The following is a 25639-nucleotide window of genomic DNA, read 5'->3' on the forward strand; positions in this document are numbered from 1 at the left end:
CCCAGGCGAGCGGACTGGCAAGCGGGGACTCCACAACACAATTCTCGGTAATTCGGACTTCTGTGCGGAGAGGGCACGGATAACGCGCCTAGTGCTAATCGCGCTAAGACGACTCTACTATACGTACTTAATATAGTACTTTTAATATCTTATAAGGCGTAGTAGTATTAATATTAGTAATAAACTATTAAGCACGTTTATAATTACCTAATTCTAGTCATATAAAGTAGTTATTCAAGCAGATAGTTATAGAGAACAAGATAATATCTTCCCCTCATCACATGACTGATTACGTACACGGACGTACCCGCTTATCCGTGATTGTGCCGCGTCGGGCGGTCCTGCCCGTAGGCCCGATTGGTCAATCGGCGGGGAAGAGCTTCCCTCCGCGATTACGTCACCTTGAACCAGGCACCGGAGGATGCTCCTATTCGGGACGTGCTTCTTCGCGCGATTCACTCTGGTCTGCGCGCTCTCTCCGACATTCATCGGTCTCGTCATGGCCAGGGCGCTCCAGGGAATCGGTGCAGCGTTCACGACACCAGCAGCGCAGGCGCAGTTAGCCATCCAGTTCGCTGACCCGGCGCGCAAGGCGAAGGCGCTGGGTATTTGGTGGGCTTCTGGGTCGCTTGGGGTCATCGCTGGCCTTATTATGGGAGGAGTACTGACCGACCTGCTTGGATGGCGCTGGATCTTCTGGGTGTCGTTGATTCTGTCCGCCTTTGTCATTCCAGTGGCGTACTCCATCCTCCCTCGACCCAGCTCGGAGCGCACTGCAGCGAGTGGAGCAGACTCCGCAACGGCCCGTGGAACAGGTCGAGCTTGATGGTGGACGCTCTGACGGGACTGCTGTCAATGCTGGTCCTCGTCAGTCTTCTCAGCAAGGCTGCTGCTCTACGACTGCTGAGCGCACTCTCGAATTCCCTTCTCTCGATATCGCGGCACATTGTTCTACATGTCGCCGCAAAACTACATACTTGATCTCCAGGGGTCGATTGCCACGCATTCCGACTCCGAACACCAGTTCTTTGCCGCCCCGACTAGAGAGCAAAACGCGTGAAAAGGGGTCTCGCTCTTGGCCTGCGAGACGACAAGGCTGAGAAGGGAAAATGGATGGGGGCCAAAACGCTGCGGCATAACAAGCCGGAGCTGACGTTTGTGTGGAATGATTCGAACGCAGCCTCAAAACATGCGCAAGATTGCAGGATTGTAAGTGACGAATCTTTTGTCTTTTTTTTTTTTTTTTTTCCCCTGCTTTTGAGACCAGATAGTGCATCATCTCTTGTTGTGCCGCCGCCGTGATGCTTGAGGTTGAGTCTTGCTACTGCGCTTATCGCCTCCTCACGATCAGTCTGTTCGTATTCTCCTTACTTCTGCCGCTTCTGGCTGTGGCTGTCCTCGGCACACTGAGCAGGCTAGCGGAGAGTCTGAGGAAGAGATAGAGCTTAACGATGGCGCCCAGGGATCTTCACGATGAGGCTGCTCGGGCTTCTGCACACGGAGCAGCCTGTTAGGTCACTAGGCCAGTACATCGACCGATTTGGTGAAATTCCTGGGCACTTCCCTCAGTGTGCCTTTTTGGTCGGTTGGCGCAGTGGTATCGGCATTGCTGCCTCACACAGCCTTCAATGTGTTTTGAAGACCAAGTAAATCCTTCATCATCCACTGCCTTGCGAAATGCGCAGGATGGTATTTTGCGGCTACTATTGGGTCTGTCATATTCAGCCGCCGCGGAAGGTGTTACGGCAGAACCATGGGCCCTCGACTGGAGTGTGAGCATTGCCGTCATGCCACGGAGTCGCGAAATGATTCGTTCATCAACCTCTTGGCTCCACTGTGATAATTGATTCCTTTGCATGAAGACGGCATGGCGCTTCGCGGACAAATGGGAATGCCTGCACGAGTTGTGGGGTCCATTGCGCGGCGAGGCTCAAATCTGCGTGAGCCGGGTACGACGACCTGTCAACACCTGCCCAGCCTCGTCTGATTCATCTCTTTTTGACCACCTTAGTAGACTCTTCACCTCCTGCCGTCTTTTCCTATGAACAACGCCCTTGCACCAAGACAGTGCGTCCGCAGCTATGGAGTCTTTCCTTCAGAGCAACTGGGGCGCCTTTGCACTGACTGCTGTCGCTGGGTTGCTGGTGCTTGACCTCTATCTAAGGATTTTTGGAGCTACAAGGAGTCTGGCCGGTCCAAATGTTCCGCACTATAATCCGACAACTTCCGAAACCGCCTCCCAAGTCCAGTCAGTTGTTGATGGTCAGAAGGACTCCCCAAGATCGACAGACGCACCAAATCCATCGCAAGCAAGAGACCAGAGAGAAGTTTCTCCTGCGTCGACACGAGATTCACATCCATCGAAGACGGCGGAGAAGAGTAGCGGACGGCGCAAACTGGGCCCAGAGACCGTCTTCCGGCTTGAAGGACTGCCAATGACTTACCAAGGAACGCAAATCAATGAGTCAGAAACCGAGTATATTGTCCGCAAAGCATTGAATGCCGCCGATGGACTTGACATCTTCGTGGAATCTCTTGCAAGACACCCTACTACACCTTCACAAACAGCAACCATCAGATTCTCGGAAGTTCCGTACGATATTGATCAGGGAATACAAAGCGACGGCGTCAGTGGCATTACATATCGATCCCCAAAAGACTCAAAATCGAAGCTAGACCTGACGATGGACACCCGCTTCGACGGCTTCACTGCTCTGTACTCTCCACCAGAAACAGAGCGCACCTTGGAGTACGCAAAAATTTTTCAATTCCTAGAATGCACCGACTGACAGCGTATCTAGCGTTGTTGCCTTGCCCGGACTCGGCGGCCATCCCTTCTGGTCGTTTAAAGCCCGGAAACAGGATTTTATGTGGCTGCGAGACGGTCTGCGCAAGTCCGTGCCCTCGGCTCAGGTTTTGGTTTATGGCTACGATTCGCACTTGCAGAAGAGCAACTCTTTCCAAAGTCTGCAGGATCTTGGCCTGAACTTTGCCCTCGCCTTGATGTCACTAATCAAAGCAAGTAATAAGGTAAACAGTGATTCTTGACCCGAAATACGAGCCGTTCTTGTGATTCAATGAGTTGACTTCTTGACAGGAATCAGGAGGCATCAGACCTGTCGTGCTCATCGGCCAAAGCCTTGGTGGTCTTGTCATCAAAGAGGTGAATTTCCTGAATCTCTAACCTTATTTTTGCCAATTTCTAACCAAGAAAAGGCACTCTGTAAGCTTGCAGTTGGCCGTAAAGAAGAACGGGATCTTCTCAAATCCGTGGAAGCTGTCCTTTTCTTTGGCACCCCGAACTCGGGCATGGATATCTCCTCAACCATCCCAATGGTACGCGGACAACCCAACGAGGACTTCCTACGTTCCATTGGGAGAGACTCGGCAGACTTGCGGCGGTTGGCAGAGAAGTGGGAGAAAGCTATCGACCCGACAGGTGACGGATCCGTATCTCAGACCTTGAAGATATACTCATTCTACGAGACAATGCAGTCACCGACTGCCGCAAAAGATGTAAGTTCCGTCGTCCATTTTCGCTTTGTACTCGAGTTGATTTCCTGTAGGAATTTGGACGATGGAGAATGAATGGCCCACCAGTCGTCCTCGTTGACAGAGTCTCAGCGACCCATGGAAGGTCATGGGAATCAAATGAAAACTCTCGTGTCATAGCCATCGACGCACCCCATTCGGATATGGTCAAGTTCAAGTCAATCAATGATGGTGTCTACACAAACTTCATCGTGCCATGGTTACGCGACGCCACGGAAAACCGGTCCAGTTAGTGCACACTGATGTATTCAAAGGTCATATTGAGTTGACAAACTAGTAGAATACCTTGAGGGGTGGCTTTCTCGTAAAGAAGAGGAGCTTCTTGAATCATGCCTCGCGTCTCTTTCGTTCCCAGATCAAGAATCCCACAGACACGAAATCGTCGATGCAAAAAATCATACTTGCGAATGGATTCTCAACCATGATGTCTACAAAGAGTGGCTCAGCTCATCCCAACCACTGCTCTGGATCGAGGGGCAGGCCGGAGTTGGGAAATCGACCGTTCTGAAATATGCTTTACAAGATTCCGAACGGGCGCCACCAAGCGATGCCATCGTAGCGTCATATTTTTTCTACGGCAATGGCACAGACCTCCAAAAGACACCTTTAGGACTTTACCGCTGCTTGTTGCGTCAAATCATTCCGCACTTCCCCAGGACCTTCCAGTGGCTTTTACGGGAGTGCCAGGAAAGGAGCCAGAGCGGTCAGACCTGGACATGGAAATCTGAAGAATTGAGATACTCACTCAAAGAGCGTTTGCCCGAAGCCTCAAAGCGACGACCAATCACGATTTTCATCGATGCCCTCGACGAGTGCCCTGAAGAATGTCGGGACGACTTGACTGACTTTATCGACTTCTTGACAGAGCCAAGTGTCTCAGCGTCTCTGAAGATTTGCGTATCATGTCGGCAATATCCAATGCTCTACACCCGGGGCATACGCATTCCAGTTCAAGAAAACAACGAGCATGATATCGATGTATATGTGAAAGACAGGCTATCACCTTTGGAAGATGAGCATCGACCAATCATCGAACAGCAAATCATCGACAAAGCGAATGGAGTTTTTCAATGGGCAGTCATTGTGTGCAAAGAAGTCATGAGGATGAGAAAGGGAGGGATAAGGATCGAAGTGATCCTGGATGCAATCGACAGTATACCAGAGGATTTGCACTTGCTTGTCACGGGGGAGCAGCGCAAGAAGAATTTCACTCAATTGCACGAGTTCTTGGGGAGAGTAGGGGAATTCGAACGCGCGTTGCAGGATTATGAGGACGTGGGGCAGTTTCCCGGTATGTGGATCGCCGAGAGTGGGAGACGCGCTGTCGACGAAGATGCCCCTGCCGAGTTATCTTATGGGTCAGACGATGAACCTTCAGGGCTCAACCTATTTGGGTTAGCTCATAGCCCGTACGTAGAAAGATATTTTTAACAGTATCTACAACTATGAATCTCATTCTACTAATAGGTACTAGTTCACTCTTCTTTAGATCTTGTAAGAAGGCTAGAAGTGTTTAGAGCTATTGCTAGAAGTAGAGGTATGGTAGGATATTGACCAACAAATGCTATTAATGATTAAAAGCCGACTTTCCTTGAAGAGAAAATAGACCAAAATGACGAAACATTCATACCGCTGACCAGCGCGAAGCACTTCTTGAAAAAAAAAAAAAAAAAGGGTGAAGAACAGCAACGACCATGCATCCAAGAAGCGGGCGATAAAGAAACAAGAATACTTTTCATTCAAGACAGACACAATCCACCACAATTCAACCTCTTAGTAGAAACCACCGCCCGGCACAGCGACGAAGACAATCGTCGCCACCGTCGTCAACAACAAACTCCACGCCTGACTTTGCCTTACAATCTTGTCTTGCACTACGCGCACGCTCTCCTCCTGCACCCACGTCTCATGGTCAAAGATCTTGCGCACAAATGGCCTGTGCTTATACGCATCAACCCACGCCTCCTCACCAAAGCTATTGCGATTGCCAAACGCATCAAAAGAAGGCGAATAGGAGGGTCGACCGCCATTCGGCCTGAATTCAGTCGGCGACGTTGGGCTAGTCGGGACGTTTGTCGCTCCAGAGTTTGCCCCAGCACTGGCAATCGTCGCCTCCTCGTCGTCAAGAGTGCTCTTTTTGTGTTCAGCCGAGACGTGGATTTCGGCGACCGAGGCAGCGCTGCTGACAGTGGCGGCCTTGTTGGCGCCGACGATGCCGCTGTTGACGCTGTCGAGGTCTTCCCACGGCTTCAGCGTGCGATTGTGCCCGCGGTGCAGAATCACGCAGAGGCCTTTGTAGGCTGCGATCATGGTAGTCAGGCCGATGAAGAGGACCGGCCACATAAAGATGCGCCACCAGCGTGAGGCACGGGAGAGAGCGAGAAGCAGTCCGATGATGAGGCCGAAGGCCATGTGGCTGACGCCCATGGTACGCACGAAGAAGACGCGCGGCTTGTTGCCGTTACAGATGGACCAGCGCACGAAGTTGGGATGCGCGTGGCCGCGCAGGATTGCCTCGACCATCTTGGCGACGCGATCGAAGGCGGATGGATGGGTCGTGTGCTGCAGAGCATGGAGGACGTCGGAGCGGTCCCTGCCGGAGAGGTTCAGTTCGCGGGGCGAGCCTGGGGCAATGTAATGCGCAATGACACGGTCGATTTCTTGACGCAGCGGTTGAACAGAGACTGAGAGGTGTCAGTGATGAATAGAGACAGTGCTAGGCAGACTTACACGCTTGCCACTTTAATCCTGCTTGTGCGTTCGCCTCATCGCGCAATTCTCTTGTACTTTCCTCAGTCAGGACAGGCTGGCCGTGTGCAGAGGAGAGGCTGGCGCTTGATATTGTTGGCTCAGGGCTACGTGCCTGGCTATAAGCCTCGTTAAGAGTCGCCTTCATATTTGACGGCGAAAAGGCATCATGAGGTTTTGGTGAAGTGCCCGACTCAGCTTTGCCCACCACCACTTCCGTGAGGCCGATTGCAGCAGCCTGCGACGACTTGTCAAAATCGATGACTTTGGGCATCATGGGATTCGTCCTTTTCCGGCGCAGAGTTCCCATTGTTCGCTGTTGACCCGAAGCAACTTGCGCAGCCTTTTCTTCTGGCGTTATCTCCTCCCACTTCCATTCTGGAGCCAGTGCCTTGCGCTCCGGCTTTAGTGCATTGAATCGCTGCCTGTAGTCTTGGAGCCACAGATGGAATTGGAGGTTTTCAGCATCGTGTGTCACGTAGACGAGGTAGTCCATGAAGTCGCGCAATGTACAGGGCTATTCACGCGTAAGAGACTTGACCCCCGAGAGCGGGTGGCAAACTGACCGGAAGTGCTTTGTTGCCGATGACATTCTCAAAAGAGAGTTCCTCGGGTATACCGCGCGTTCCACCAGTCGTGCGGTCAACATATCGTTGACACTCGGTGTTCGTAATGGGGCCATTGGGCCGCTGCACGTAACTCGGTCTTCGGTAGAACAGAATAGACATCTTGGAGTGGAGTCGCTCGTCGTGTCTGATTGTCGATAGAAGAAGAAGAAGAAAAAGAGGCTTTCCAGGATTCAAGATTGGCAGAGAGATTGGCAAGAAGTAAAGATGATAACAACCACAGCCCGGAGTTTGAGGGCCACGAGGAGGCTGTCCGCCACCAGAGAACTATCAGCCACTTGTATTCATCAACCGTTAGGAGAAGCGCAGTGCTTAGAGTCTTGGAGGCGGAGGGCTAGCTGGCGATAGTGCGTATTCCCGGTGAGTGAGGCTTGAACTGTCACTTCGGCTACGCAAAACAGCTCAAGTACCTAGACGGTTGATGGGTTGAAGTAAAGAGCCGGCCAGAAATCTCGTTCGTGCGAGCAAATCGATGTTTTCCAGAATGAGATTCTGCGAGGTCGCGTAGAGCGGTCTTAGTGGCCAGTCGTACTGTAAGCTCAATTGAACAAGAAAGGGTTCGTGGTGTTGCAACCTATCACGCGTGGAGGAGATGGATATCTCACTCGCTGCGGTCAGGGTATTTTCAGGGCAATCGGCCCTTCTGGCTATAGCTGTCATGACTAGGGTGGCTTATGGCCTTTCCCATCTCCGGTAGCCGCGCCCGATCGTAAATTGCATCATTTGGGAGGCTTATGCTGGAGGCAAGTCAGTACGGGAAGCCCAAAGTTCCACGGAACAGGGCCCAGGCTTTTGCCATTAGACGACTACGCACGTCGTCGCTGACAGTGACGAAGAGGATTGGATTTCTTCGGCAGGTTGTATCGGCCAATTGAGCTGGAGGATAATGGCAATCACGCCTTTGAATAGTGCACTCTCGACGTTTCCATCGCGGTCGATGGCGCGATCCTTTGCAATGTGGAAACAAGGCGGAGGACCAGAAAGGGTCAATATGGCAGCCAGGTCCGGTCGCCGTGCCCATGGGGATCGAATTTTGGGTCAAATGATGCGCAGATCTAGAAACCTTGGCGCTGAAACGAGTGCTATGTTTTGGCGCATTGGGCTATTTGGAGGCTTGGGAGACGGTGTGCCATGTGTGCCAAACTCAAACACTCCGCATCCGGGAAAGCGTCCGGCACAGTCGTAGGTCGCGTCAAGCTTTTTTGGTACCAGCTAGGCCCTGGAGGCCTTTCCAGGAACCTCGAACACCGAGGTCAATGCCCGTCGCCAACCTGCCTCCTCATCCAACACTGGCTTGCGGGATGGGAATAAACACGTGGAAAATCGACTGAATGAGGGTCCGGAACGCCTCAAGCTCAAGCCTTGCACTTCCACAATCTCCGCGGCTTTGGTGACGTCTGGATTACTCTTCCTCATACTCCGCCAGCGAAGAATCATGACTATCGAATCGTCAGAAGAGAAGCCGGCACAGGCACATTTCACGTGGAGCTGATGTGCTTGACATACCATTGGGTAAACACTCGAATAGACGTGCATTTTGGCTCCAAATGCTGCCCGGCTATAGGCAATGCGGTCTCTTCGACTGGAAGACAAAGACGAAAGCTGTCAACGACGAGACAGGAGTCTGAACCTCTTCACCAGTCAGGCTAAGAGACAGACAGGCCTGTGGACTCTCGATGCTCCGGAATCAGTGCAATTCACCATGAAGCAACACTGAAAACCCGTGTTGGATGGACTTCTTGGACATGGAAGCTAGTTGAAGACGAATTCTTGTCGTATCTTGATACCTGGTCGTTTTTCGCTGTGACGAGGTGAAAAGTGCGCACCTTGACCAGTGGCTGATGGAGTCCATTGGTACGCACAGGGTGCAGAGCCGCTTTCTATGGACCCTGGACCATCATTTGAACGTCTTTTGACAGCGCGGCGAGCCCGTAGGCTTTAACGGGAAAGCGAAAGCGAAGTGCTCCATGTCCGCAGCAGTCGTGTTTATGTCTTTTGATCGAGTCTGACTTCTCAACCGGAGGAGAGGTATAGTCGGCGGCTCTTGCTTCCCGTGAGTGATGGACTGGGACAAGGTAGGCAATTAAGCATACGAAAACGGCCAGAGATGAATATCACATGGCCCTCCAATGGCTGGTCTTGTGCGATCGGAAAAGCTATCCTTCCCAGCGTGAGCCAGCCGTTTCGTCAAAGAGGTTCGATTTCCCACGCATTGCTTTCCCGGATCACCCGCAGCTGCACCAGGCACATGTGGGACTTGTGATAAGCGTAGGTTGATAGCTGGTATCTGCTGATCCTGGATGTACATTGGACAGGACTAATGATTGCGATCCGTAGCAGTTGGACAAAATTTGTGGCTGGTTCAGGAAAACATCTCATACTGCATAAAGCTTTAACGGGTTTGAAGTAGCCTGATGCGGATCATCTGGATGATTTACGCCCTATTCCTGTGGGTAGAACAAGACTGATATGGTTCCCGAGCGCCATTTGCTTGATGATAAGCCACCAACACCTGCCGTCGAGATAGTGGTCTTACATCCTCGCAAGAGTCAATGCGTCTTCGCTGACTACAGTACCTCTGCCTGCAAGAATTAGCATTACCTCCGCATACCGATAGGATCCTATGACCCCTAAAACACTCAAGCCCTCATCGATGACTGTGGGCTACTGCCAGACCAAGCTACGCAGGCCAAAGATTCTTGATCGACGAAAGAGCCCCTGAAAGAGACAAGATCAAGAATGGTACTACTGCCAAGCTCTTGGAAGAGTGTGGCCTGCACCAGACGGAATGACGTGGCTTCTTGAAGAACCCCCTTCCACCAGGAATTTGACGCTCAGCCGAATATCGCAAGGAGAGGCCTAGGATAGTATGTGTCTCATGTAGAGGTATATTTGCACAAATGGAAGGAGAGAAATAAAGGCCCACGGAAGAGTAAGTTCCCTCAGCACAGAAACCCGCAACAGCACTTACATGTGGCAAGGTGAATCGAAGAACAGTGGAACAGCGCCCATTCTGGACCACCTGGCACCCAATCTTCAAAGTTGTGGGAAAAAACACGAGCGCGGCAAGAGTTGAGTGAGCGGCTGAATGAGAGGTGCTTAACTCCATCTTCGAGACGCTGTGGTAAAGGGCAGAACTAGCGCTCTCGGGGACCAGTGGGTCTTTCCAGGGCCCATACTACCCCGCAACCACCCAAAAAGCTGAAACTTGGGCCAGTAGCGCAGAGTGTCATGCCTGCGCACCACCGAAGAAAAAGAACGCGTACTGCACGAGCGGCAAACGAGAATATCGGCGACTGTCGCGGGAGTTTCAAGGCCACAGAGTCATGGGAGGACTCTGAACGTAGCGTTACGACAGGTCCTGTGGATTGAAGACACCGGATTCTCAGACCACGACCAAAGAGGATCATGGGCTGAGTCGTGACTTGGGCGTCAGGTTCCACGCTGATGTCTCCCACAGGGTTTGGCTCGTGCAGTCAATCTTTTTCGACTCAACTGATACGGGGGCTATTGGAAGTTTTTCTAGGTATCACGGGAATCATTCCCAACTTTCATTCCATGACCGCTGGAGAGATGTCGCTTAGGGATTCCACGCGTCTGAAGCTCGCAAGAGGTGTCCGGGCATTTTGTCCTTCGAGAGGCGAGAAAAACATCGTTTGGGTAGTTTGGTGGACAGGGTTCTTGTAGAGACAAGACCCAATGAGTTTGAACATAGGCCGATGCGTCAACAAGGAGACAGCAGATGGAGCGCAAAGGGTTGTCGACGCGGGGGTCATAGCAGGAGGAGATGATCTGATAAGATAAGATCATGCTCATCTTATCTCCGGCTGCGCCGCCTTGCCAACACCAAAGCTACAACCTTCATCTCGACCCGCATGCGCTTTCGTGCAGCCAAGCTGTGCGAAAGTTGACTCTTTTTTCGTCAAAATGGATCCTCCTTCTCTGGCCTCTCTCTCTCTCACCCATGTCCATTACGTGAGTCGCATCCTGGAGGCTTCCGACCAATTGATGCTGACAAGAACAGAACCCTCATGATCGCTTCTCCTACCTCTGCGCGTGGCTGGCGCTCGTTCCGCAAGGCCTTTGCATAGTGTATGCGACGCTGATGTGGTCAACTCGTGAAGTGGAAATCTGCCTAATGTTTGCGGGCCAGATGGCCTGTGAGGCCTTGAACTGGGCATTGAAGAGGTGGATAAAAGAGGAGCGACCGCGACGTAAGCAAACAACCGCGGATCACAACGTTTTCTCGCATGCGGACTCGAAATGCTGAAACTCTCGACCCCAGAAATGTACGGCAAAGGCTACGGCATGCCGTCTTCCCACGCCCAATTCGTTTCCTTCTTTTCCCTCTACCTGACGCTGTTCCTCCTCTTCCGGCACGCTCCGCATCCGACTCAGACGCATACGCCCACGACCTTCGCACAGCGCCTTGGACTTTCCGTTCTCGCGCTCGCCTCTGCCGCCGCCGTGGCGTTTTCCCGGATATACCTCACGTACCACACGAACAAGCAAGTCCTGGTCGGCTGCGCTGCAGGTGCCGCTTTTGCCGTTGTGTGGTTCGGTTTCACCACCCTGCTGAGAAGGTCAGGATGGGTGCATTGGGGCTTGGACCACCCCTTGGCAAGAGCTTTTAGACTGCGTGACCTGGTCATTGAGGAGGACCTCCTGGACGCAGGATGGGCCAGGTGGGAAGAGAAGAGGAGGAAAAGGAGCGTGAACGGGAAAAAGAAGGCGTAAAAGTAGGGGCGCGTAACAGAGTGGAAGATTTGATGTACATGTGCGCAACACTCGCGTAATCCAGGGAACTCGGTGGGTGATCCTTCGCCTTGGAGTTTTCGAAAAGCTGGCGTCCACGGAGTATCATTTCTCAGTTTGTCGACAAGTAGGGTTCCTCCTCGGCTAGGTCATGTTGTATAAGCTCTTCCAACGCGGGCGTTTGCAAGCCAAGGACCAATCAAAAACGTGTCAATTCTAATTCGCAGGAGCATTTGACCCAAGTCGCGTTACTAATTCTGGTGAATTCTCATTTAGGTCCTGGATGGTTCATCATCGCCTTGTCGACCGATAGCGGGTCTGCAGTGGTTACACCAAGGAAAGCCTCCACAGCGTCGAGCCGGTGAGAAGCTTCCAATGTTGGCAATGCTGGCATTCTCTGCTACCGAGATTACAAGTTGGACATTTATCCGCTGCCGTTATTGAGGTACCAGGCAAACAAAGTGTACAACAGACTGCTCGATATTGACGTGGAGCCGTCTGATATGACCATCCACATCTCGCTGTAAAACGGGCCGAGAAGTTCTGGAAGGAAACCGAAAAGAAGCCTGAATTCTAGACCGACATGGACGCCATCTGCAGAGGCGTTGGAGATGAAGAGGACTTGAGCGCGCGCGGGTGCCGTGCAAATTTTCCAAGCCACGGTGGCGAAGGCCATCACCAACAAAACGACCCATTTGGGGCTGAGAAGTGGTGTTGACGTCGATGAGGAGGATAAGACTGCAGAAACCTTGCTTCGGATGGGCCGACGGGCCGAGCGCTTGCTCGACCGGAGACGTCCTTTGCAGCCGATTAATTACAACTCCACTCATTCCCTTTACAAGAACTGCGCCCCTGTTCCACCAAGACTTATTACGGCTCCCCCACACCACGTTTGATGGAAGCGGCTGGACAAGAGACGCCCACGACGATCGCTCGTATGCAGATGCTGCACAGACCAAGGGCTCGGTAGATGCGACAGACGACACTGAGATGAGACTGCCATGGCATCCAAAGAGGACGTGCACACAGCTCTCCAGGGACCTCATTCTATAGTGGGAGACAACCTCTTCCTTTTCTAAGTGCAGGACTGATGCATGCTTAGGAGTTTTGCAGAATGTCATTCGGCTATGCACACCATCTCGTGTCTGGTTGGTCCACGAGGCGACAATTCTGGCCCTTTGCAAATGTTTCAGCCCGGTAGTCGCGTGTGCATGCGAGTCTGCGGTGTGGATGGATTCAGAATCCGTCTGACTGCTGCCAGGAACTCCTTTGCCAGAAGCAACAGTCAGAAATGCAAAGGGCTGGCGTTGGCGACGCTCAGAGTCCTCCTCTTTGGTCTTCCAAGCCGCACTGACCACGCCTTGCTCGTCCTTTGTTTGAATTTTGGCAATCGTCATCGATTTCTGGAGACTGAAGAGTCGCCAAAAGGTCTGCCGTGTTCGTGGAGGGCATGTCAACGACAGAATGTGTCTTTACCTGCAAGCAAAAATAATGGGCGTCTACCAGCGTCGCCCAGCGGTTTCGACAGGTAACACGGCGTCCCAAGACCGACAGCCGAGCATCAGGTGTCGGGGTTGATTGGACGGCAAAACCAAGAGAAGCATAGGCCGCTTGGGGCACCACAGAAACAACGTCACTTCGCGCCCCGAGTTTTCAAAATGTACCTGACGAGTGGCGTCTGTCGTGACAAGACTGGGGCATGGCTTCTGTTTGCAGCAATCTACTTCGGCACGGCGGACATGTCCAACATTGGAAAATCCTCCACCAAAGGGGTTACAAGGCGCATTGCCTCGCCTGGGAGAGCAGTAGCGAGCTCTCTCCTGTAGAGATGGTATAAAGATGGCCCTCTCATCATTGCTTTGAACGGCACGGCTGGTCCAACTCGATTCCCTCACTACAACACCATCCACTCACTTCAACCCCTCACATTCATTCGGAAGCGCTAGACGCTACAACGACAACATCAAAATGAAGTACTCTCTCCTGACCCTCGGCGCCCTCGCCGCCTCCGTCTCTGCCCACGGCTACGTCGAGTCCGTCATTGCTGGCGGCAAGACCTTCACCGGCTACAACCCGTCGTTCTCCTACCAGACGCCTGCCCCCAAGGCCGTCGGCTGGTCTGCTGAGAACCAGGACAACGGCTACGTCTCGCCCACGGCCGTCGCCCAGCCCGATATCATCTGCCACAAAGCGGCCAAGAACGCGCAGGAGTACGTCACCGCTGCCGCCGGCGACGAGATCTCGCTCAAGTGGAACACCTGGCCCGAGTCTCACCACGGTCCCATGATCGACTACATGGCCTCTTGCGAGGGCGACTGCACCACGGTCGACAAGACGTCGCTCAACTTCGTCAAGACGCAAGCCAAGGGACTCGTCTCGGGCTCCAACCCGGGCACGTGGGCGTCCGACGACCTCATCTCCAACGACCTGATCCACAAGACCAAGATCCCGGCCGACCTCAAGCCGGGCAACTACGTGCTGCGCCACGAAATCATCGCGCTGCACAGCGCCGGCCAGAAGGACGGCGCCCAGTTCTACCCCCAGTGCATCAACGTCAAGGTCACCGGGTCCGGATCAACTGCCATATCGGGCGGCGAACCTGCCACCAAGTTCTACAGCGAGACTGGCCCCAGCATCCAGTTCAACCTGTACACCGCCTTCTCCAGCTACAACATCCCCGGCCCTGCGCTGTGGAGCGGTGCCGCGGCCAAGCTCAAGAGGCACGTCAGGGACTTCCGCCTGTTCTAAGCTTTTCTCCGCAAGAGCTCTCGCGGGGTTGATCCTCGTTTTGTTTTTGACGGCGACGGAGGGAAAGAGATGTGGAGGGGCTTTGAAGTGAAGTGATGGATGGGTTGCGATGGGGTGGGATGCCGCCTTGGGCCTTTCTCGGAAAAACGCATTTATGCTGTTCATGTATCTTTCTTTCGTTGCAGAGCAATGGGATTGGTGACGCATAGCATTCTACCTCTTCTCATTCTTTCTTTCTCTTCTCTTTCCCAGCCAAGTGACAACTAACCATCAACCTACAATTTGTCTCAGCACCCCTTCCCCTTCCCCTGCCAAGCCAAACAACCAAACAGACAAACAGCTTGCAAGCGCCGCCGGCCTTGTTTCCGTCCCACCCGCCTAGCAGTAGCCCGCCGCACATAACCATCCCACCCCTGTCATTATGCGTCGGGCTGCTTCAGCGTCGTTTCAAGCCACGCCTCACAGACCAACGCCGCCCCACAAAAAGCCGCCAAGCTTAAAACGACTCCCTGCTCAGTGCACACTACTCAGGCCGCGCCGCTGCCGATCTGCACGCAGCGGCATCGAAGTCTTCTGGTCATTTGATTTGTCGACCGAGATCCGGGGTCTGCTGAGTCTTTGGTCGAATGCCCAGAGGAGGAAGGATGTAGGGGATGATGTTGGTGGTGGCTGTGGATGGGCTGGACAGGTGATGTTGATTGGCGCCTTGAACCACACCTACACACACGCATATTGCGCAAACTCTTGCGACGAGTTGTGGTGCCTGGATTCTGGAACCAGCGGATCGGGTGCCTTGCGGCAAGGCGGACCGGGTGGGTGGTGATGGGGCGCCTGAAGTCCACCTTCCTAGCCACTAGCCACGCGTGTGTTTGGCGACGATGCTGTAGCAGCAGCGTGAAAGCGTTGGTGATGCGTTGGTGATGCGTTGGAGGAAGATGATGGCCACCTACCTCGAGCAGGTCCTCTGTCTGGACTGCAGATTGGAAAGACACGTCTGTGTCCACGACAGCATCACAAAGCAACAGCACCATCCAAAGAGTCCCATCCATTCCCGGGGTCTAGACGTCCAGACTCCGCGCATCGCCATCTCTTCATCCCAGGACACCCTCGCCGCCATTCCGCCGCCGATGTGATGGTGATGGTGATGCCTCATGCTGCCGCGACGCCGTGTGGCCGTTTCATCTGCCGCCGGCCTAACGCACTTCCTTTCCATTTCCACGCCCCTGTCCCAGTCATCCAACTCCCACGTGTCCGCTTTCCGCCATTCCCGGCATCGAGCAACGACGTAGGTACCGGTCCATTCATTCCCATTCCCTGTGTACAGTACGTAGAGCGCGACTCAGGAAAAGAGAAACAAGGGTCAGGCAAAGGAAGGGCCGTGCGCGCTTCTGTGCGCTGCGCCGAGCATCTAGGTCAAGGGACGGGGTAATGGTAGGGGTAAGGTGCCGTAGGTAGAGACAAGCTTAAGCTAGCTCCCGTCGAACCAACCTAAGCTTCCGCACGAGGGAGCGAGGATAATAAGGTTGGTGCCGGCCGGCCGGCCGCCCACCCGTCGTGCTGGGTAAGGTAGGGTGCGGTACTATCCAAGGAACGTGGCTGGCGAGCTGTGCAGGTGTGGGGGAGAAGGTTTGAGGGGGATTGATGGAGGAAAGGAGGAAGGATTTTGAGCAGGTTTGAGGGAGATGGGGATGCGGAGGACAGGAGTCTACATTTAAGGTTTCATTTGAAGATCGACTGTTCGTGTTTCTACGCCCATGCAGACATAGCGAATCGCGTCAAATGAGTTAAACACACCAAGAATTGTTCTCTCCCAACGCCCATGGCACAAAACGCCGGCACATGCATGCTTCAAGCAGCGAAACCGAAAAGACACCTCATCCCGTCCCATCTAGCTCAAAACCCGATCAACCCTCCACCCAGCGCCGCCCTCTCTCTTCTGCAAGACCTTCTTCGCCGGCAGAGGCCAACCCGCCGCGCCCTTCCTGCCCTCCAAACACGGCACGACGAAGCACTCGCGCTGCTCCCTCCCCGCCTCATCACGCCCTCTATCGACAATCTTGCCCACAGGTTTTCCCCACGCGAGCAACGGGGTGCCCTTCGCCAGCGCTGCCAGCTGCTCCCCGGAAACGGGACACAACGGGTGCATGCGCGTCTTGGGCGGGGCAGACGAAACGTGCGACGGCGCCGCGCGCTGCAGGTGCGAGTAGACAATGTAGCGCGGCAGGTTCTGCGGCGACGTGTGCGCGAGGACCGACGACGGGTGGACGAAGACGAAGGCGGCGGCTGGGTCGGCGCGGATGTCGCGCCGCTCGCTGCTCGGGAAGAGCGTCACGTATGGAACGTCGGTTGCGCGCTTGGGCTTGCGTGTTGGCAGGTCGGTGACATCGGGCGCCAGGTCGGCGCGCTGCGCGATTTGGTCGACGAAGCCGGCTGCTACGATGTAGTTGAGTTTGGCCAGGTCGGCGGCCTCGGGTACGCTGAGGCGCCCCTGGTCGGGCTTGAGTCCGCTCCGTGGGTTCTCTTTGCGCACGATGTTTGTTAGTTGCGAGCGGAGCTGCGATGCTTCTTGGAGCCCTTTGAGGCGCAGGAACCATTCGGCTGCGAGGTCCTCGGGCTTCTTTCTGCGCTCAGATATGAATAGGAGGAGCGCGCTGAAGAGCTTGATGACATCGCTGGATGGATCGAGGTTAGAAAGGAGAGCGCGCGCGCGATTGTAGGCCTTCCGCCGTCGCTCTCTGTCATCCTCGGCGACGTTATCGGCATGCGTTCGAATGCGACTTTCGTCTTCGTCTTCGGGTGTCGGGGCTAGATTCAGTTGGTTCTCGGGGATCAGGAGATCGGGAACAACCAAGGCGGAGACAAGAGCAACAACATAAGCGGCCAAGTTGTGGTTTTGCCCAATAACTAGCATGCGTGAGAAGCGTGGACTGAGAGGATAGACGGAAAGCTGTTTTCCGAGGGACGTGATTTTCCCATGCTCGTCAATGGCACCGAGATTTTGCAAGAGTCGTTCGGCCTTGGCCAGTTGCTGGCGGTCCGGTGGCGTTGGGAAAGGATAGTTAACGACCTTGTGGATGCCCATGCTCTTGAGCTGAAGCACGAGGCCTTCAATGGGTGTCCGCAGGATCTCTGGCTCGGTATACTGCGCAAAGTCACGCTCGTAGACGGCAGACGAATACAGCCTATAGCAGTGACCGGGTCCGGTACGACCAGCACGACCAGCGCGTTGCTCGGCGCTGGCCTTACTGATCCATCCAATTTCAAAACTCTGCACGCGAGTCGTCTGGTCGTACGTCCTCTCTTTTGACCTTCCACAGTCGAATACGTAGCGGATTCCAGGAATCGTCAAACTGGTCTCGGCAACGTTGGTGGCTAGGACGATAAGACGGGAGCCATCTGGGGGAGGCTCAAAAACCCTGAGCTGCTGTTTGGTCGGTAATTGCGAGTACAAGGGAAGGACGTGGACCTTGGGAGTCGGTGCCTCGTCGTCGTCTTCGGCGATTTCAAACTCCTTGTCCTCTTCGTCATCGTCCAGTCCGTGAATCACAGATTCATCATCCGAACCATCCTCATCTGCGTCATCAGGCATCTTATCATCACCAATCTCCAGGTCTTCAGCTTCGACGGGGGCTTCTGTTGCAGATATGCGGACGGGCGGCTGCTTGACGTCGGCGCCTTGAGTAGACGGAAAAGTCTCTTTGAGCTTCCTTGCGAGGTGCGTGATTTCGTTTTGTCCCGTCAAAAAGACCAACATTGCGCCTGGCGGTAGCTTGCGGTGTCCTCTCCGGACTTTTCTAAAAGTCTCCTCAACGTAGTCGGAACTGGTGCGCCGCGAGAAGTGCATGGTAACAGGGAATTGCCTTCCTTTAGCCTGCACCAGCGGTGGTGGACCACTTCGGAATAAGCGTTCATTTTGCAAAAAGTCGGAAACGCGCAGCGTGGCAGACATGATGATGAGCTTGAGCGGTTTTACTTTGGGGTCATCCTTCATGAGTTTTCGACGCAAATCGACAATGCGGCTCATCATGCCAATGAGGATGTCCGTGTTGACGCTGCGCTCGTGGGCTTCATCAATGACAATCGCCGAGTACTGGGGGAGAGAAAGATCCTGGGCAATCTCGCGCAGAAGAATACCATCCGTCATGAACTTGACGGCAGTTTGATTGTCAGTGGTGGCATCGAAGCGAATCTGGTAGCCAACACGCTTGCTCGCACTTCCCAACTCTTGTCCAACTCGATTTGCCATGCTGACAGCCGCAACTCGTCGGGGTTGCGTGACGCCAATCATGCCTGGAGTAGGTCCTTTGGAATCGCCGTAGCCAGCCTCGTACAGAAATTGCGGTACTTGTGTCGTCTTTCCACTACCAGTGGAACCCCATACCACAACGACATCGTTGTTGTGTACTGCCTCCATGATTTTCTGCTCTTCAGCCACGACTGGCAGTTTCATCCGCGCCTCCTGTACTTCAGGCGGGCGTTCGACTGTTACGCTGTATGCTTTTCGCCACAAGTCTGTCGCAGTCTTGGTGGCCAATTCTGGTGGCAGCGGTTCCTCCTCAGGACCGCGGGGTTTGAAGTTGGCAGGTTTCGTTGGGAGGACTGGGAGACTTTCGATGTTGGTGGACGGAGTATATCCGATGGCCTTGTTGCGCTCTTCCGTTGCCCATGCCTTGAAAGCAGATGAGCGGGCTTTGCGCGCTTCCTTTCTTACATCTTCGTCCTCATCCTCTTCCGACTCTTCCTCGTCATCCTCGGAACTGTCTTCTTCGTCATCCTCTTCCTCGTCCGACGAATCGTCCTGTTCCTCTCCTTCATCCTCCGACTCAGATTCCTCGACAGCACTCCACCCACTACGACTGCTGCCATCGCTCTCATCTCCGGATCCCTCGCCTTCGGAGCTGAAACCCTCCCACTCTGGCTCCTGCGGCTTAGCCAAAAACTTGAGCTCAGGCTTGTTCCCGGCCCTCTTCCTCTTTTTGATGATGGGCTTGCCATTTTCATCCAATTCCAGCGGCCTTTTCAGACCAGTGCCAAACGTAGCAGTCAGCTGCGCTGGCTTCTCCGCTTGTGTTTCCTCATCCTCGGCCTTTCTCTTCTTACCAGCACTCGTCTTGTCATCCCGTTGTTCCGCGGGCTCGTCGTCGTCTGAATCGGTGTGGTATCCGTCAAACTTCTTCTCCGGGCGCGCAACGTCCTTGATAATCTCGTCGTTTTTCTGCACATCAACACCAGCCTCCCTCTGCTGTTGCGCGCGATCGGAGACCTCGCGTCGCGACTCGGTGACGCGGCCGAGCTTTTTAGCGCTCTGGAACAGTGACGTATCGATTTTTTGGGCCGCGAGTTTCTTGATGAGCTCGAGATTCTCTTCCTTTTTGAGCTTGTTGTCCTACACGCGCCATTCAACCAATTAGCCAATGCCTCTAACAACTTTTGCGCCAGCGGAGAGACGCACAATATACTTGTCCATGCGCTTCAGCTTCTTGGCGCTGATCTTGCTCTGCGGCTGCTGCGCGCGCAGCTCCTCCTTCAATCGCTTCCTCCTGTCCTCCTGATCCTGCTTCCCCGCGGGCAAAATGACCTCCGCGTTGGCATTGTCGACAGCGGCGCTTCCATTGACTTTTGCTGCAGCGGCTTGACGCTCGGATTCCTCGCGCAAACGCGCCTTTTGTTTGCGCTGGCGGGGCACAAATTTTGGCATGGCACCGAGTGAGGGAGAGCGTGGCGGTGATTGTGGAGAAAAATATGGTCAAGACCGCGACGCTCGACATTATTTCCAGCGGCGGCTGGTCTGTGCGGCTTTTTTTTGCCGGCCCAAAGTCTGCTCACCGCCTGGGAGCTCATGCTTGTCGGAGCTTCAACGCCAGGTGCTTGGTACCAGGTTCACTGCTACCACTTTCCCGCGTCCTTCTTCGGAAAAGCTTCAGAGAATACCTTGTCCATATTTCCGCCATGGCGACAACAGACGAAGCGCAACCCTATTCCTTCCCCGTCCAACCGGAAGCCTTCCCTGCCAAAACGCGCACCACAGCGGGCCCCATCGACGGCGTACCGACAAACGTCATGGTCGTCCAATTCGAAGACAAGATACTTGTGACGATATCGCAGGCGGGGCGCCTTGCGCATTGGGTACATCTCCTCTCCGTCTCCCTTCCCTCCACATACACCACCACAAGAGGCACTCACTGGCGCCACACTTCCGACACATCGACGCCCAACGACCACGACCCCAAAAAGACGAAAGCTAACATCAACAGGCCCATGTCCCCCTCTCAACCCTCGCCAACGCCTCGCTCGACCCCACCGCGCCCTCGCTCCCTCCATCAACATACGCCGACGACGACGACTACAGCCCGCTGGACCCGCAACACCACGACTCATCGCTGCTGCCGCTGCCTCAGTTGACCGCGACACCGATCCTGGGCGGCGGTAGCAGTAGTCATAATGATAGTGCGGCGGGCGATGTGCATACGATTACGCAGCTGGTGGCGACGCAGGTGGCCAGCGCGATTGCGACGAGAGACTCGGCTGAGGCGCGTCTGGTGGTTGTCGGGGCGGGGTGGGATGTTGGTAGGGCGAGGAGGGAGAGGGAGGGGTGTGTGTTGGGGAAGGAGGGGTTTTTGGAGGTTGTTGGGTTGGTGGTGCAGTGCTTGTAAGGCGCCATGGGGAACAGAGGGAAGCGGCGCACAAGAATTGTGGGAGGGTAGAAGGTAAAAGAAAGGGAAGGCCGAATTTTCCAGTTGCATTTTTCATGATACCCGTAGGCGTCTATCCAATGTCATGCACCATGATATCTCGCTCATGAAGTGTCCAAAACCAAACCCCCAAACGCCGGAGTCATGTCCCAATTTTCCACTCATTCAATGCCAATCATTCCTCCCATATCCAATCCGCCATGGTCCTATGCGCCATTCTGAGCCTTCTCCTTGCTATGCTCCCTCAGACCGTCAATGACCAAGTCGCAGTCAGACATCTCTCCCGCTTTGAGCCCGCGTCCAACCCACCGCTCATCACCAAGTGTCTCGACGAGCTGATCCAGACCGGGCTGAAAGTTCCTCACGCCCTTGCTGAGCGCGCCAATCGCCTTCTTCCTAACGCCCTCATCGGCGTCCTCCTTCGCCAATCCTACCAGCGTCGGCAAGACACCCTTGTCGTACACCGTCTGCTGGCCCTTGATGTTATTCTCGACCGCAGCGCCCACAGAGGCAGCCGCACCAGCGCGCAACTGCGGCTCGTCGGCGGCCAGCAGTTTGAGCAGCGGATCCCACAGCTGCAGCGGGCCAATGTTGTTTGCGTTGTCGATCTGCTCGATCAGGTCGTGGAAGTTGTCGAAGGCGGTGAGTTTGGCGGACAGGTCGGTTTCGCTGCTGTGCAGGGCCGTCATGGCTTCGCGCATGAGGTCGGCGTCGCTGGGCCCGCCGAGCAGCGCAGAGAGGACTTCGGGTGTGAGTTGGGTGCGCGGTTGCACCTCGGTGGTGCCTTGTGTTGTCGCGTTGGTGGTGGAGGTGGTGGCGGCCGCGGTGCTGTCGGCGGCGTGCGTGGTTGCGCGCGAGGCTTCGCTATTTTCAATGCCCCAGCGGAGCAGATTTTGGAGACGTGGGTCGGCCATGTTGTAGTTTGTAGAATTGAGAGCGCTGGTTGTGTGGGAGAGAGTGGGTATTGAGTTGATATGTTGTCGAGTGTAGTGGTGACAAAAAAGTCGGGCAGGCGGGTTGGGTTGGGTTAGCTATGACGAAGGAAGGATTCGCGAAGCAGCCACCGCCTTCGGAGGGGTTCCATTCTGCCACTGGCGGCCCAAAGCGGTTTAGCGACAGTTGCTGGGCAGAAACGAGCGGGCGGTAACGCGCGTCAAAACAAGCATGATTAAGCATATCCGCCATTGGCACCTGTCAAAACTCCTCCCTGTACCAGACCTGAGCTCCTGGCGGCCGGGGGATTGAAACCCGTATGACGACGAGAATAGCGAACCCCCTGAGCACATCCCTTCTGGAAGACGCGGAACCGCGGGTCCCTGGGCTCCCGCTGCCCCCCGCTGCACGTGACTTGGTATTTTCATATTGCGATGGACCTGCGCGTCAATCAGGAGGACCTCCGCCCCCTAAAACCCGCAGCCTCATGCCTCTTGGCGCTTCTGGAAGGCTGGCAACATAGTAGACCGAGACGAAAAAGAAACCATGGTGACGTGGGCGCCTGGCCTGGCGTCAGCTCGTAGGAGCAGATGAGTACCTAGGTAGACATGTCGGATGGCTACAAGCCAAGACGGCCACCGACGCGGCGACGCGCGGACAGCGACTGGATCATTTCACTATTGCTGCCTGGCCGTGGCAATGCGAATAAAAGCGAACAGGGGCGGTATTGAGCGATGCGTTGTTCGTTGCAATCCAGCTACATCTAGTCTATCTTGCGTTGACGTTGTCGACCCTCTGCCCCCCCTCGGCTGAGTTAGCAGCCACGCACAGACGCACCCAAGACCGCTCTTCCTCCCCCGACTCTCCACGTCGTCTTCTGTTCAACTTCCTTCGACCCATCCCAACCATCCATCATCCTCTTCCATCATCCACCCCTCCCCGCAGCCTCACCCATCTGCTGCAACTCTCCATCCGCCTCGCCGCTCCATCAGCAATCCTCCAGTTCTTAATTCTCTCTAATCTCTCACAATGGAAGGTGTGTCAACAAAGCTCCCTCTCTGCCCGCCCGCCGCCTCCTGACAAGCCGCCCTGGGCCGCCCTCCCTTTGCTCAACTCGCCAATGCGAGCTTCCTGCATCATCTGCTAACCTCACTTTCGCTGTGCAGAGGAAGTCGCCGCTCTCGTCATCGACAATGGGTAAGAAATCCCCTCGTTTGCAGCTTGGAGCTCCTCGCGTGAGAGGGGTCAGCTTCAGCCTCCTGGCGCGACCGCCCCCCCGGCAGCCCCCTCGACCCATCGCTATCCTCCACCGCCATAAAATGAGCTGCTCGAGATGGATTGACCAGTGCTGACCTCTATAAGTTCGGGTATGTGCAAGGCCGGTTTCGCCGGCGATGACGCGCCCCGCGCCGTTTTCCGTAAGTCCCGCCCTGCCTGAGCTGTCCGAGGGCCGATGAGGCGCCCGCGAGCTCAATGTGTTGATTTTCTTTTGCTAACGCTGCGCAGCCTCCATTGTCGGTCGTCCCCGTCACCATGGGTATGTTTACTCGCTGCGTCAGGCCCGCCGTCGCCGCTGCCGGCGCTAACACACTCCCAGCATCATGATTGGCATGGGCCAAAAGGACTCGTATGTCGGTGATGAGGCACAGTCGAAGCGTGGTATCCTCACGCTGAGGTACCCCATTGAGCACGGTGTCGTCACCAACTGGGACGACATGGAGAAGATTTGGCACCACACCTTCTACAACGAGCTGCGTGTGGCACCCGAGGAGCACCCCGTCCTGCTCACCGAGGCTCCCATCAACCCCAAGTCCAACCGTGAGAAGATGACCCAGATTGTCTTTGAGACTTTCAACGCCCCGGCCTTCTACGTCTCCATCCAGGCCGTCCTGTCGCTGTACGCCTCCGGTCGCACCACCGGTATCGTCCTCGACTCTGGTGACGGTGTCACCCACGTTGTCCCCATCTACGAAGGTTTTGCCCTTCCCCACGCCATCTCGCGTGTCGACATGGCCGGTCGTGACTTGACCGACTACCTGATGAAGATTCTGGCCGAGCGCGGCTACACCTTCTCCACCACCGCCGAGCGTGAAATCGTTCGTGACATCAAGGAGAAGCTCTGCTACGTTGCTCTCGACTTTGAGCAGGAGATTCAGACGGCCAGCCAGAGCTCTTCGCTCGAGAAGAGCTACGAACTTCCCGACGGTCAGGTCATCACCATTGGCAACGAGCGTTTCCGCGCCCCCGAGGCTCTCTTCCAGCCCTCGGTCCTGGGTCTCGAATCCGGCGGTATCCACGTCACCACCTTCAACTCCATCATGAAGTGCGATGTCGACGTCAGGAAGGACCTGTACGGCAACATTGTCATGGTAAGTTTTCGCGAGTCCCTGTCTAGTGTGCGCGCGCGCTAACGAGGCTAGTCTGGTGGTACCACCATGTACCCCGGTATTTCCGACCGCATGCAAAAGGAAATCACCGCCCTCGCCCCCTCGTCGATGAAGGTCAAGATCATTGCTCCCCCCGAGCGCAAGTACTCCGTCTGGATCGGTGGTTCCATTCTCGCCTCGCTGTCTACCTTCCAGCAGATGTGGATCTCCAAGCAGGAGTACGACGAGTCCGGACCTTCCATTGTCCACCGCAAGTGCTTCTAAGGTATGTGCCGTCTTGGACCCTCGTGCGACTTCTGCTAACCCTAGCAGCAACGTCTTGCGTACGATCACGGCTTTGATGACGGCACATCTCGGCGCGGCGGCGTTGCTCGTCGTCGAGTGCGCCCTTCCACTCGTGCTTGCTCTCCATGTCTGACCAAAATGGCGATTCGAAAGAATTTTGGGTGGTTTTGTTGCCCTGCGGCGGTGCGGTGCGAGGACGAGCGTGCGTTTTCTTTTACTTTTTTCATAATTCCAAGAATCGAATGTGGTTTTCCGTGGTAAAGGCTTTTTACAAGCGGGAGTGCCATGAGCATGCAATGCAGTAGGTGCAGCGGGAAAAAGCAAAAGAGTGAAGATGAGGGGACGACGTCCTTTTCTTTTCTTCCTCTTTTTTGGAACCTCTTATGTGATAAGTCCCAGCTAGCTCTTTTCCTCTTTTAACATGTGTTGACAACAACTACCCTTGTGGAAAAGTTGACGTGCTTTCGTTACTTCCTCCTCGCCGTTACACCATGCAATTGCCCAATCGATCAGCCAGCTAGCCAGCCAGCCAGCCGACGCCAATGGTTGTTGTAGGTGGCTTAGATTGATAAATCGCTTGCTTGCTTGTGGAGCCTTACTAACACGCCGGGACCACGCCATTCTTTTCCGCCTCATCAATCCTTTGTTTGTTTGTGATGTGTGAGTCATGTATATCAGATAGATGTCAGTGGTGTGTCAATAGAGTAGCTACCTAGCTACGTAGATACTTACATACATACATACATACATACATACATACATACATACATACATACATACATACATACATACATACATACATACATACATACATACATACATACATACATACATACATACATACATACATACATACATACATACATACATACATACATACATACATACATACATACATACATACATACATACA

The 25639-nt window shown here is 54.5% G+C and overlaps 10 protein-coding genes across 10 annotated transcripts; 6 read left to right on the plus strand and 4 right to left on the minus strand.

Moving 5' to 3' along the window:
• Positions 1-409: 409 nt before the first annotated feature.
• IWZ02DRAFT_373303 (major facilitator superfamily domain-containing protein) lies at positions 410-826 on the plus strand (the record flags this gene model as incomplete). The annotated part of the gene is made up of 1 exon (XM_066764694.1): positions 410-826. A coding segment is annotated over one exon (417 nt), but the record flags the coding sequence as incomplete, so codon positions are not given.
• A 1044-nt stretch (positions 827-1870) lies between these two features.
• Positions 1871-5026, plus strand: IWZ02DRAFT_479578 (uncharacterized protein; the record flags this gene model as incomplete). Its single annotated transcript, XM_066769093.1, has 7 exons — positions 1871-2749; positions 2802-3030; positions 3098-3163; positions 3217-3516; positions 3567-3780; positions 3833-4961; positions 4987-5026. The coding sequence occupies exons 1-7, from the start codon at positions 2082-2084 to the stop codon at positions 5024-5026; spliced, it is 2646 nt and encodes an 881-aa protein (XP_066624925.1). The 5' UTR covers positions 1871-2081.
• A 299-nt stretch (positions 5027-5325) lies between these two features.
• On the minus strand, positions 5326-7028 carry IWZ02DRAFT_372881 (regulator of G protein-like protein; the record flags this gene model as incomplete). The annotated part of the gene is made up of 5 exons (XM_066764666.1): positions 5326-5685; positions 5779-6236; positions 6283-6498; positions 6625-6817; positions 6867-7028. The coding sequence occupies 5 exons, from the start codon at positions 7026-7028 to the stop codon at positions 5326-5328; spliced, it is 1389 nt and encodes a 462-aa protein (XP_066624926.1).
• A 3744-nt stretch (positions 7029-10772) lies between these two features.
• IWZ02DRAFT_443585 (DOLPP1 protein) lies at positions 10773-11941 on the plus strand. The gene is made up of 3 exons (XM_066767036.1): positions 10773-10901; positions 10951-11140; positions 11212-11941. The coding sequence occupies exons 1-3, from the start codon at positions 10854-10856 to the stop codon at positions 11661-11663; spliced, it is 690 nt and encodes a 229-aa protein (XP_066624927.1). The 5' UTR covers positions 10773-10853; the 3' UTR covers positions 11664-11941.
• An 8-nt stretch (positions 11942-11949) lies between these two features.
• On the minus strand, positions 11950-13363 carry IWZ02DRAFT_169387 (uncharacterized protein). Its single transcript, XM_066762175.1, has one exon. It carries the CDS (start codon positions 13076-13078, stop codon positions 12119-12121), a length of 960 nt encoding a protein of 319 aa, XP_066624928.1. The 5' UTR covers positions 13079-13363; the 3' UTR covers positions 11950-12118.
• Positions 13364-13649: 286 nt separating this feature from the next.
• Positions 13650-14429, plus strand: IWZ02DRAFT_372681 (family 61 glycosyl hydrolase; the record flags this gene model as incomplete). Its single annotated transcript, XM_066764649.1, has 1 exon — positions 13650-14429. The coding sequence occupies one exon, from the start codon at positions 13650-13652 to the stop codon at positions 14427-14429; it is 780 nt and encodes a 259-aa protein (XP_066624929.1).
• A 1700-nt stretch (positions 14430-16129) lies between these two features.
• IWZ02DRAFT_414531 (P-loop containing nucleoside triphosphate hydrolase protein) lies at positions 16130-20148 on the minus strand. The gene is made up of 2 exons (XM_066765761.1): positions 19882-20148; positions 16130-19815 (listed from the first exon to the last, which is right to left on the minus strand). Exons 1-2 carry the CDS (start codon positions 20125-20127, stop codon positions 16318-16320), a joined length of 3744 nt encoding a protein of 1247 aa, XP_066624930.1. The 5' UTR covers positions 20128-20148; the 3' UTR covers positions 16130-16317.
• A 230-nt stretch (positions 20149-20378) lies between these two features.
• Positions 20379-21082, plus strand: IWZ02DRAFT_372201 (uncharacterized protein; the record flags this gene model as incomplete). The annotated part of the gene is made up of 2 exons (XM_066764612.1): positions 20379-20555; positions 20684-21082. 2 exons carry the CDS (start codon positions 20379-20381, stop codon positions 21080-21082), a joined length of 576 nt encoding a protein of 191 aa, XP_066624931.1.
• A 245-nt stretch (positions 21083-21327) lies between these two features.
• IWZ02DRAFT_372380 (putative Hsp70 nucleotide exchange factor) lies at positions 21328-22035 on the minus strand (the record flags this gene model as incomplete). The annotated part of the gene is made up of 1 exon (XM_066764627.1): positions 21328-22035. The coding sequence occupies one exon, from the start codon at positions 22033-22035 to the stop codon at positions 21328-21330; it is 708 nt and encodes a 235-aa protein (XP_066624932.1).
• Positions 22036-23640: 1605 nt separating this feature from the next.
• Positions 23641-24915, plus strand: IWZ02DRAFT_169440 (actin). The gene is made up of 2 exons (XM_066762176.1): positions 23641-24423; positions 24475-24915. The coding sequence occupies exons 1-2, from the start codon at positions 23656-23658 to the stop codon at positions 24703-24705; spliced, it is 999 nt and encodes a 332-aa protein (XP_066624933.1). The 5' UTR covers positions 23641-23655; the 3' UTR covers positions 24706-24915.
• Positions 24916-25639: the final 724 nt, after the last annotated feature.

This window comes from Phyllosticta citriasiana (genome assembly GCF_038021145.1).
Source record: "Phyllosticta citriasiana strain CBS 120426 chromosome Unknown IWZ02scaffold_3, whole genome shotgun sequence".
Classification (NCBI taxonomy): Eukaryota; Fungi; Ascomycota; class Dothideomycetes; order Botryosphaeriales; family Phyllostictaceae; genus Phyllosticta; species Phyllosticta citriasiana.